The 9177-nt window shown below is 49.1% G+C and overlaps 1 protein-coding gene across 1 annotated transcript; it reads right to left on the minus strand.

Moving 5' to 3' along the window:
- Positions 1-600: 600 nt before the first annotated feature.
- RTP1 (receptor transporter protein 1) lies at positions 601-3406 on the minus strand. The gene is made up of 2 exons (XM_002716498.5): positions 3135-3406; positions 601-1133 (listed from the first exon to the last, which is right to left on the minus strand). The coding sequence occupies exons 1-2, from the start codon at positions 3404-3406 to the stop codon at positions 614-616; spliced, it is 792 nt and encodes a 263-aa protein (XP_002716544.4). The 3' UTR covers positions 601-613.
- Between the last annotated feature and the right edge of the window lie 5771 nt (positions 3407-9177).

Raw genomic sequence — 9177 nt, forward strand, 5'->3', positions numbered from 1 at the left:
TCAAGGAAAACCCCTGCTGTGTGCATGGAGGCAGAGCTGCAGGTGAAGCTAACAGAGAAGGCATAGAGGTTAATTTAAGGCTACAACTACAGGATGCAGAGATAATATGAGGTAGGGTAGGGGTTTAACAAGAGAGCAGGGTCGAGCTCATTGCTCTAACAAGGCCTTTTGAGGTCACTTAGACCCATAGTTTTAAAACTTTTTAAAAGCAGTTGGATTGTGGGTTTTGGTTTGTTTGTTTTTTTGTTTGTTTGTTTGTTTTGTTTTTTTGGTATAAAATTCTTAAATGGAACTCCATCTAAGGTAGCACTACTCTGATCCAAGGGAGAGGAAGCAAGAGTTAGGGGTGGGCAGCTGGACTAGGAGCTGGAAACAGGCTTAGTCTACTTTCTAAACCCAAAAGTCCCTGGGACACCCACCCAGAACGTTGAGGTTCTGAGTTTCACTTGCAAAAGTCAGTGATCCAGCCCAAACCGTCAATGCTATGAATGGGAAAACTGGGTAACTCCAGGATCCCCAGTAAGTCAGAGGTGCCAATGCTGGCACTCAACCCCACTCCCACCCCAGGTCTCTCCTCGCCCCCTCCCCCACTGTCAGGCACACCAGGGGAATCTTAGACGGAGCTGCGGAAGGAGAACTGCAGGTAGATAATCAGCAGCAGAACCGTGGCCCAAAACAAGCACCAGGGGATGGAGCAGAAGTTGCATCCCGAGCCTCCCTCGGACTGTGGTTTGGTGGGACTGGGCGCCCGGGAGAAGGTGTAGGTGGTGGCCTCCTCCTCCAGCAGCTTCTCGCTGGGCTTCCAGTGCACGATGCCCTCCTGGCAGGCCTCGCAGAACTCGCCGCGGTGCCGCCGGTTGTCCTGGCGGCTGGCCACGTGGATGCGGTATTGGCCGCCCCGCTCGCCGTAGCACTGCTCGCGCAGGCTGGTGATGAGGTTGTCCACCAGGCCCTCGATGTTCTCCTCCAGCATGCTCGACTCGTCCAGCCGCGCCGTGCCGCACTCATAGCACAGCTGCTTGAAGACACGCATGCGCACCGAGCCCGCCCGCTGGGCGCGGTCCAGGTGCATGTGGAAGAGGATGACCACGTGGGGCGACTGCCAGGTGTGCCAGCACCAGGAGCAGTGGAACCTGCGGGCAGGGGAAGGAGGGGTGGGGGAGGTGTCGCCTCCCAGCGACAGTCCTCCCTGGGGAGGCCACAGAGGCGAGGCCTGGAAGTGGAGGCGGAGTGTTTACTGCCCTGTGGGTGCGTTAGCTCCGGCCTCCTCCTGGCGAGCACCCCTGGGACCCCAGCAGTCTCCTCAAGAGCCCAGCAGTGGAGCCACCTGGCACCCAGCAGTGCCCGGAGCGGGCCTCCTGCAGCCCTCCCAGGCTCAGTTCCCCGCAAGCCAGATGCACTCAGGGCCGCACCTGGATAGTGCCCAGGGCCACTTCCGGTCTGGGGTCCTCAGACAGGGAGTGCACAGAGCTTGGAGGTGGAGGCGGTGTGTTGACAGCCCCCTGGGTTCATTAGCTTTCCCTGGGAGGCCGCCTGGCCCGCCCCGATGTGAGTGCCCTTGAGACTGGAGCCGGGAACCAGCCTCGCTCCGCTCCCTTCCTGCTTCCCAGAGGCCTCTGCTCCCTCCTCCCCCCGCCTTAGGGCCTTGCCCGGGGTCCGTCTCTCTGGGCATCATTCCTCATCTTTAAGTGGTCACGGTGCTCTAGAGGAATCCTTCCTGTGAGTCTGATAGCACCCGGGAGAAAACACCGCTGGGCCTGCATGTCAACAGTGACCGTGACCCAGCTGCATCCAGCCCAGGAGGAAATGACCCCTGGATCTGCCCCCGGCCAGTGCCAGACAGTGCCGCCTAAAACCTGGAAGAAGGCCACAGTTGCCCAGGCCTGACTGGAGCCAGCCAGGTCTGCGGGAGCCGCATGCCCTTCCCACTCAACCCCTCAGCCTTTCGGGCCGTCACTAAGCTCTTTCGCCAGGTCAGCACTGCTGTCAGCTGATTCAGGACTTTCATGTTTCGCGCCTCTCATCTTTTTGTTTACTCACATCCTTTAGGAACTGCTTCCAGCTCTCAGAGTAGATTACAAAATGGATTGAAAACTGTCAGAACCAGAGGGACCTTGGAAATCACCCAATTCGTCTTTCGTTTCACTCTGAGAAGTAGAGCATAAGAGAGTCACCCTCGTGCACACAGCTAGTTAGAGGCAGGGCCAGTGCCCAGCACTTCACAGGTGCCCAGTGATGTTTCTCCAATGGAATTGCATTGAACAGGCTGAGAGGAACCAGCCACCTTGCTTCTGGCGCCCAGGCTGCAACACTAAGCCTCCAGCTGGCTGCAACTCCCTACTGCTTCCAGTCTGAGACAAGGACGAGGGACTGATGTCCCCGGGTCAAGTCTTTACAGCAGAATCCCCTGGACAAGGATGCTGGAAGGTCATCTCAGATGTTACTGTACATATGAGTACAAATCACCTAGGAGTCCTGGTAAAAAGCAGGTTTGAATTCAGGCCTAGAGTGGCACCCAAGATTCTGCCTCTGTTGCAAGGTGCAGGTGGTGCTAATTCTGCCACTCCATGAACCACAAGGCAAAGGTGTAGGCTAACTCCTCATTTTGCAAACGGAGAAAGAGGGTTCCAAGAAAGAAACTGAATCACTCAAGGGCCATGGAGCTAAGGGTAGTGCCAGTTTCTGGCACACCTCTTGTGTTCAGTGTGTTTGACTAAAGGTCGCGAAATAGGTTTAAACTGAATTATCCCAGAACTGGAACACAGATCCTTTGGCCCCAAGCACCTCAAGCCTCTTGCCTCTCTATTTTCAATTACGTTCTAAGAGATTTTAAAATCTGAAACTATGTAAAATGTCTGCGCTAAGGATTAACATATCCTACCTCTTTGCTTCCCGGGGGGAAACTGAGGCTCAAAGAGAAAAAGTTACACAGATGATCAGTGAGAGAGCAGAATTAAGCTGAGGTGTCCCAGCCCCACTTAGGGACCCATCCTCTGCCTCCCGGTCTGCGCTCCCCTAACAGCGAGGACAAAGATAAGCACCCGGGTTCTCCATATCTCCATCTGTCCTTGGGAGGTGCCTACAGCTAGGTACCCAGGGGCTGTCTGCAGGGCCCCCACTTTCTGGCTACTCACCTGCCGGAGGCATGCAATTCCAAGTACTGCTTCCAGCCAGGAGCAAGCACGTTGTGCTTGAGGTTGGGGTCTATGATGAGGTCCCAGCTGTCTGCTGGCTTCGCTTCCTCCATCTTCTCATAGAACACTTTCTTCCATTCACCTGTGGTCACACTTTTACACATGGTCTCGTCGGGGGTGAGGGAGGGCAAGCTGCACCTTAGCGAGAGCACAGAGAAAGAGGGCAGGTGCAGGGCAGGGCAGCGCAGTCTCCACGGTCTAAAAATCCTCATCGACAGGACTAGGAGGAAGCAGGACCCAGCTCCCTCCTTTGTCCGCAGTGGAACCTGTTTCCACGGCAACCAGGCGAGGTGCCAGGAGACCGAGCTTGGGGAGGAGGGAGTCTCCAAAGGGGTATCTCAGGGCCTTGAACTCTGGTGATGGAGGCAGGTTTCTGGGTCTGGCTGATCCGAGATAGAGTAGGGAATCTGATGAGAGACTGAGCTTCTGACCATCTCACCCAGGTCTACAAAGGGCACGGAGAAGTGAGGACTTGGGAGCAGGCTCAATTTCACCTTGCATCCCTCTGGAGACATCATCAACATCTGGCTACTATGGAAACCATGATGCCTTAGGGAGTCAAGGAGAAATAAGGGGTGGAGAGATGTAGACTCGTTAGTAGACAGCAAAAATAATAGACTCTCCCTCTGCACCCTCCTGTCTTTTGACCAGGCCTTTGCCATGTTCTAAACACAGTTGGAGATATCTTAAACCACAATTACTTGTTGCCGCTGTACAGATCAGGAGTTCGAGACTTATCTAGACTACAGAAAGCAAAGCTCATATCCAAATCCAACCTGTTGACCCCATACCAATCCATTCATTCACTCATTTCAATCATATCCATGGGTCAGGCTCCGTGCCAGGGACTTGTAACTGGGCATGTACCCAGTGAGCATAATGCCGTGGGATCTCTTCTGTAATGGCCATGAACAAGAGCAGGCACTTGTATGCAAAGATGGGAGCCATTGCATCAGCCAGGCGATGGTAGACAGGATGATTTCCAAATTGATTACAGAAGAGCAGAAAAGGAGCACTGGCCACATGCAAAACAGCCTTTACTGCAGATGCCTCTCAGGTTATTGTTTAAATAAATTATTTGCCCTTCAGTAGGTTTATTCATAGGAAACTTACAACAAACAGATAAAACAAAAGTCAGATTCTTCCATAATACTCATGCTAAAGATGAGTGCTATTGATATTATGATGTACATACTATATCTGTGACATATTTTAAATAACAATATAGCATGAATATTTTTCTAGGTCATTAATATTTCATAGTAATATTGATATGCAGGAACTAGGAGGAAGTTAGATAGGAATAAGTGAGCTGGAATTCCTTTAAAAAGATTAATTTATTTATTTGAATAAAGAGTTACAGAGCAAGAAGGAGAGAAAAAGAGAGAGAAATCTTTCAGAAACTTGTTCATTCCCCAGATGGCCTTAATGGCTAGGGCTGAACCAGGCTAAAACCAGTAGTTTCTTTCAGGTCTCCAATGTGGGTGGCAGGGTCCCAAGCACTTGGGCCATTTTCTGCTGCCTTCCCAGGCATATTAGCAGGGAGCTGGCTTGGAAGTGGAACAGCTGGGGCATGCACTAGTTAGTGCCCATATGGGATGCTGGCATCACACGTGGTGACTTAACCTACTGTGCCACAATGCAGACCCAGAGCTGGAATTTCTGGCAGCCCTGCATTGTGACTCTGTCCCCTTACTTGCCAGTCTAGTACACCTGCTTTTCCCTTCAGCACCTGTGTCTCACTGGGACCAGGAAGGAGAAGGCATCATCATGGCCATGTGGAAGTTGAATTCCGTGAGGACACCATAGAGCACCCAGAAAACTTCAGGCACAGCAAACTCCACTTCATTTGTATATTCAATTACAGCACTACTCCCCATCTCATAAATGAGATGGCAACTTGGAATGGGGCCCTTCTTTGTCTCTGGGCTTTGGGACCATGCTTACATGTCCTTCTCTGGCTCCTCCCACTCTATTTCCTCATAGGCAATGCTCTGGCTCACTCATGATGGGTATATCTGCATGTGGGATGGCCCACACTCAAGCATGAATGTGTATTCACTCTCTTTCTCTTTTTAATAAACCCTGCTCTCGCTTGAGTACAGTGTTTTATGTCTCTACTTTGAATTCTTAACTCTTTGGCAACAAGTATCTGAACAAAGATTAAGAAACATTGGCTCAGGAGAATGTCTTGTAGACTGTTTATGTGTGTTCTGTTTTATGGATGGGCATAATTTATTTAGCCAGTCCTGCATTTGGGAGCGTTAATGTTTTATTTCCATTTCCCTCAGTTATACTCTTCCACCTATTTGCATAGAACTTATCAATGGCATTGCAGACATCGGAGACAATGTTTCCTGCAGTCAGAAAGTCCATCTCCTGCCTCTACTTTCTGCAAAAGAATGGTGTGATGAGCAGAATATAAAGCAGGCTCTTCTGACATGAATTACACATAGCCTGCAAATCTTAAAGCTTAGGAATGAAAAAGAAGAGTCCAATCTCCCATCTGATACCAGATACCATCTTACTAATGCTCCTTCTGCCTCTGCCTGAATGCTTGTTCTGTTTTACAGAATTTGAGCCTCTGTTTCCTCATGTTGGCAATACATAGGACAATAAGGAGAAACGTCTGCAGTGAGTAAAAGCAGAGGCTCTAGAATCACTCTTTTTTTAAATTGCTTATTTCCTCATGGGTCATCATTCTAACCCACTTAAGTTGTATCTTTTCATTCTGGTGTGTTAGTACATTTTTCATTTATTTAAGATAATTCCAGCTTACAGTTTGCAGGCTATAGTTCAGGACTGGGTGGCCTCCTGGTCATGACAGATGCAGAAGAACAGACACATGATGAGCCCGAGTGCAGAGAGGCGAGCTAGACAGAACTTGAACTCAAATGATAATCAGCTCTCTCTTGAGAACTACCCTCTGGAGATATGCCCCAAACAACCTAAGCTCCTCCAACCAGACCCACCTCTCAAACGCCACAGGCATATAAAACCTCCACTCTCAATACATCAACCTTTAGTATTAAAGAAAAAATCCACATCATTCTCTAATACAACACACAATCAACTCCACTCCCAAAAAATCTCAGTCTTAACTCAGTCCAACACTAACTCAAAAGCCCATTGTCTTCTTGGAGATTCAAGGCAGACTCTTAGCTGTGAACCTGTATAATCAAAAACAAGTATTTTTCCATTCCAAACAGGGGAGTCAAGGAAACAGAGAAGATTAATTGGATCAAAGCAAGACTTAAAACCTGCAAGACAAACATTATCCATGTCTATGGTTTTATGTCTGTCATCCTGGACACTCTGTATTAGGGGCTAGGCTTCCAAAGGTTTGGGCAGTCCTGTCCCGATGGCTTTGCCCTCACAGCTCATGTTTCTCAAGATGTAATCTAGGTGGAATCCTTCATATCTCCATTGCCCTGCTGGTCTTTGCACCCACGGCAGCTTTCTGAGGCTGCACACTGATGCCTTCAACTTTCCCAGGCTAGCTGTCACACTGCTGGTAGTTTTCCTTGCCTAGTGTTTTATGTCACTGGTCCCTCTCCTCTCCTACTGGGGGTTTCCTCTGCAGCTCCACTTTCACAGCTTCACTAGCTGTGTGTCGCTTCACTCAGGACCTCCAGCTCTGTAGCACCACTCAGCCTGGCCTCCCAGGCTTTCCTTTGAAATCTGGATGACTTGCCATGTCCCCATAACTATTGTGTTTTCTGCATGCTGGCAAAGCCAGCAGCACATGGGCGACACCTAGGTCTGCCACCAGCAGGAGCTGTGCCTGGGCCTGCCGAGTGAGAATCCAGGGCTGGTCCAGGGCAAGCCAGATACCCTGGGGGCTCCCTTGTGAAAGAATCTATCCTGGAACATCTCTCAAACTGATTAGAACTTCTATGTCCCTCTTCTAAAAGAAAGAAAGAAAGAAAAGAAAGAAAGAAAGAAAGAAAGAAAGAAAGAAAGAAAGAAAGAAAGAAAGAAAGAAAGAAAGAAAGAAAGAAAGAAAAGGGTTTTTTTTTTTCAGTTTATAGTGTGGAAATTGCAGTTGAGGAGCAGAAGGCCCCATAGGCCACCATCTGATGGAGGCTGGTCATGCTGGGTCTGGGGTAGTGATCGCCTGGTGAATCAGGAAGCAGGTAGATAGCAAGGCAGAACTTGAACTCAAATAATAATCAATCATCTCCCAAGAACCACCCTCTGAGAGCACACCCTAGTGACCTAAACAGTTCCCAGCAGACCCACTTCTCAGACGCCATCATTAGATCAAATCTCCAGCCTTAATCCATAAACCACTAGCATTAAGACATCAGAGTTTAAACACTTGCATGAGTTTGAGACAAGCCTACTCAATCCCTAACACCTGGTAAAACATATGCTGTGATTTTCTGCAAATACATTTTTAATTTGCATAGTAATATTGTGGACATGGGTATTCTTATCTCCATTCCAGATTGTTGTCTCACACAGAGATAAGAATTCTAAGCAGAGACATGTACAAAGGTGCACAAGGTGAGAGGAAGATGTATTTAAAAGGTGAGAACGTGAACAGGCATCCACATGTGAATGTGGGCCACCCCGCGTGGAAAAATATGCATCATGAGTAGGCCAAACGGTCACCCAAAGTGAGGTGGAGTAAGAGAAAAACCTGAGTAGCACCCGCAACCATGGGCCCTGGTGAAAAGAGGCCCCCCCTTCCAGTCTCTTTCACAAGTAGGCAGTGATTCTTCAACATTCTGAAGCCATCTAGGAAGTTTCTGGCACTTCCATAGACTCCACATGGAGCTTAATATCCATACAATCATCAAGGCAACTCCTTCTTCTTAGCCTGGATGAGACACAGGGGTCTTGTAAAGGTGGGTGCTTTTGGCTGACACAGAGGTAACATTTCATTGTACAGCTGTTAAGATTTCCAGCTCACTCAGATGTAGCTAGCTCCTTGCCTAACCACAACATATCAGTAACAGCCTTTATTTAGAGAACTACTAAATACCAGGCATTATCTTAAATGCTTTACCTATTTAGTGTATTTCATCTTAATGGTAACCTTATAGATAGGGACTATCAACAGCAGTTCCATTTTCCCAATATGTAAGCTAAAGCACACCAATTATAAACAGTCCAAGATTCAACAGTTCAAGATTCAACAGATTCAACTGGGATCTGAACCAATATGACTGTCTCCAAAGCCCCACCTTTTGTTGTTCTGCCCTCCATGGAAACTCGAATATAACACCTGCTAATTAAATGTGTATTTCTCTCTTCTCATCACATGCTGTGACTCTAAGAATTGGAAATGAAGTACTTATCCTTTTAACAGCCACACTGAGGCCACAGCCTGTGAAGCCTTCACCCTGTGAAGCCATAATCATTCGGTACTGGTTACCCTGGCTCAGTGGAACAAGCACAGCACTGGGGGTTAGGAGATAAAAGGACACATCACAGCTCTGCTACTGGCTTTGCGACCTTGAGCAGGTCAATTCCCTTCTCTTGGCCAAGTTTGTTCATCTTTTCAATGAAAGATTAGAGCAGATGACAACTCTAAGTTCCCCCTCTGTAGCCATGTATTGTCTCAAAAAGCTTTATACTTATAAACCTGAATCCTTAGAGAGCAGGAGGTAGAATGGAGGCCATTGGAAGGGAGAAACTTATAATGTGCTATACCAGGTGGTACCTTGAGCAAGTCTGTGTTTCCTGGGTGCCTGTCACATATTTAAAGAGCTCTGGGCCGGCACCGCGGCTCACTAGGCTAATCCTCCGCCTAGCGGCGCCGGCACACCAGGTTCTAGTCCTGGTCGGGGCGCCGGATTCTGTCCCTCGTCCAGGCCAGCTCTCTGCTGTGGCCCGGGAGTGCAGTGGAGGATGGCCCAGGTGCTTGGGCCCTGCACCCCATGGGAGACCAGGAAAAGCACCTGGCTCCTGGCTCCTGCCATCGGATCAGCGCGGTGCGCCGGCCGCAGCACGCCGGCCGCGGCAGCCATTGGAG

Source organism: Oryctolagus cuniculus, chromosome 4, assembly GCF_051225735.1.
Source record: "Oryctolagus cuniculus isolate XC-2025 breed Fujian yellow rabbit chromosome 4, ASM5122573v1, whole genome shotgun sequence".
Classification (NCBI taxonomy): domain Eukaryota; kingdom Metazoa; phylum Chordata; class Mammalia; order Lagomorpha; family Leporidae; genus Oryctolagus; species Oryctolagus cuniculus.

Bases quoted from the DNA above. Each gene is read 5' to 3' on its own strand.
- RTP1 (XM_002716498.5), bottom strand. From the start codon at position 3,406: ATGAGGATTTTTAGACCGTGGAGACTGCGCTGCCCTGCCCTGCACCTG. The intron at 1,134-3,134 runs GTGAGTAGCCAG...CCCTGCCCGCAG, and splicing joins GAATTGCATGCCTCCGGCAG to GTTCCACTGCTCCTGGTGCT.